Source organism: Poecilia reticulata, linkage group LG9 (genome assembly GCF_000633615.1).
Source record: "Poecilia reticulata strain Guanapo linkage group LG9, Guppy_female_1.0+MT, whole genome shotgun sequence".
In the NCBI taxonomy this organism is placed as follows: Eukaryota; Metazoa; Chordata; class Actinopteri; order Cyprinodontiformes; family Poeciliidae; genus Poecilia; species Poecilia reticulata.
This window is the reverse complement of record NC_024339.1, coordinates 33,231,187-33,233,180: the sequence shown is the minus strand read 5'-3', so window position 1 is coordinate 33,233,180 and position 1,994 is coordinate 33,231,187. Positions and strand designations below refer to the sequence as shown.

At 44.9% G+C, this 1,994-nt stretch overlaps 1 protein-coding gene across 3 annotated transcripts in view; it reads right to left on the bottom strand.

The window, feature by feature from the left end:
* LOC103470766 (uncharacterized) overlaps positions 1 to 1,879 on the bottom strand; it is a 13,060-nt gene extending 11,181 nt beyond the window's left edge. For 2 of the 3 annotated variants that reach the window (XM_008419424.2, XM_008419425.2), the window contains exons 1-3: positions 1,735 to 1,863; positions 769 to 851; positions 342 to 438 (exon numbers count right to left, since the gene is read on the bottom strand). Coding sequence is in view for 1 of the 3 variants with exons in the window: in XM_017306581.1 (XP_017162070.1) it covers positions 342 to 438; positions 769 to 847 (176 nt within the window). In the remaining 2 variants the exon portion in view is untranslated. Of the gene's footprint in view, positions 1 to 341; positions 439 to 768; positions 852 to 1,734 lie in introns of all 3 variants that reach the window. The other variant, XM_017306581.1, reaches the window with a different exon arrangement.
* Positions 1,880 to 1,994: the final 115 nt, after the last annotated feature.

Sequence of the window (1,994 nt, the reverse complement as noted above, 5' to 3'; positions counted from 1 at the left end):
GGTTCTACACCACCCGGTTCTACACCACCTGGTTCTACACCACCTGGTTCTACACYACCCGGTTCTACACCACCCGGTTCTACAACACCCGGTTCTATACCACCTGGTTCTACACCACCCGGTTCTACACCACCCGGTTCTATACCACCTGGTTCTACACCACAGATCTGTAACAAACTTCCAGAAAACTGAAAAACAGCTGAAACCCTGAGCTCCTTTAAATCCTGACTAAAACCAGCCAGATTATACTGTCATGAACATGAAGGCGCCTTCATGGAGGAGCCTTCATGTTGATGAGCGTCACGTCGGTCTCTCCGTCAGATGAAGCTCAGGTGATGAACCTGAGCTGCTGGTGCATCAGGTGCTCAGACAGTCCGGTGAGGCGATGCAGAGCAGCAACATCTGGCCTCAGCTCCTCCCACTCGTCTTCTCTCACCTCTGCAGAGGAAAACAGAGGTCATCCTGAAGGTCACTGGATCATTTCTGGAAACCTTTTATTGACGGACATGTTCTCTCATTTCAAGGCCCAAACGATGTTAAATAACTGATCAATAATCTTCTGCCTTGGTGAAGCTAATAGGTAAAGAGTCCATTAAAACTCCCTCCACCTGATTTCTGCTAGTTAAAGGATTTACAGGCAGTTTGTTTGTTCAGCTGTAACTTTTATCAGATGAAACGTAAGTTTAGGTTCCAGCTGATGAAGCCAGGATTATCATTCAGTTTTTATGTATTTCTGAGTGTTTGGTGAAATGTTTGGACGGTTCCTACCAAACCCAGAGCCGATGTTCAGGAGGCAGAGGATGAAGAGGAGCTGGCAGCTCTTCCTACTCGCCGTCCTTCCTGCCATCGAGCTGAAACACAGGAGCATGGAGAGATTTTCCAGCAAGTAGGAAGGAATAAAATTCTCATGTCAATATTAATTTAAAGGTTGATTGGAGGTGCCTTTGCACCGAGGTCTGTGCTTTCAGGATGTTTAGTCAGATGTTCTTCAAAGGTCCTACATAAAGGCCAAGCTGGCACCCAACCCACTGCCAAGCTGAAACTCACTGCTGCAGGAACCACTGAAGGCATCAATTCACATTTTACTGCACAAGCCAGTAAAATCTGCAGAAATCAATGTCATCTTGAAATCCAAAATAGGGAACAAAGTAAATAGTTTTTATTTCCCCTGAAGTCGTTCTTTCCCTCTCAGTCTTCCAGGTGTCATTTTGCTCCACAGTCTGTGGAAAAGCTTCATGAAATATTCAAACATGTTTGCAGGTCCAAATCAATATAATCATATAAGATGCTGTTGGTCCTGTTGACATTAAACCAACCTGCTGGTGTTTCAGACGGTCTGTAATGCTGACGGAAACATGAGGACGGTCTCCGTTTTCAGTCAGTCTCATTTATTTTTCTTCCATTTTGTGATCATTTTCTCAGTAAATGTCTTTAACGTTTATAACAAAGTCAGTATTTTCTCCATTATGAGCTGCTATAAATCAGGGTTTCGGTTTTCCTGCAGTTCTGTTGGTTTCCTGGACTTTTCCGTTGATCCGTGAACAGCAGGAGGTTCTGCTGTGTCATCACAGAATCATCCACACGTCCTGTTTCTACTGGTTACTGAATGTTTTTCACCAAAGCCCAGAGATCTGCTGACGTTATGCTGAGATTGATCTGAAACCCAGTCAGATTTAATCTGAAATCCTTCTCATATTTGACCCTCAGCAGTTAACAGTCATTTTCTCCACTTACCGCGATCTGAAGCCGTCTGTTTCAGCCTCGGATGGTTTTTACTCTCCACAGACCGAACCTCCAGGATCAGATGTTTCCTTGTAGGAAACTTGAGAAGTTTCGGGGAAAACCAGCAGTGGAGGAGGAGTGAAGCAATCTCATTTCATCATCACTGTGGATCCGACCCCGTTGGACCATCAGCACACAAACAGGGAGGAGCCTGTCGAGAAAAGTCGAGCTCATCCCACTTCCCCATGCTGGAGATTTTAGTTTAATAGTAA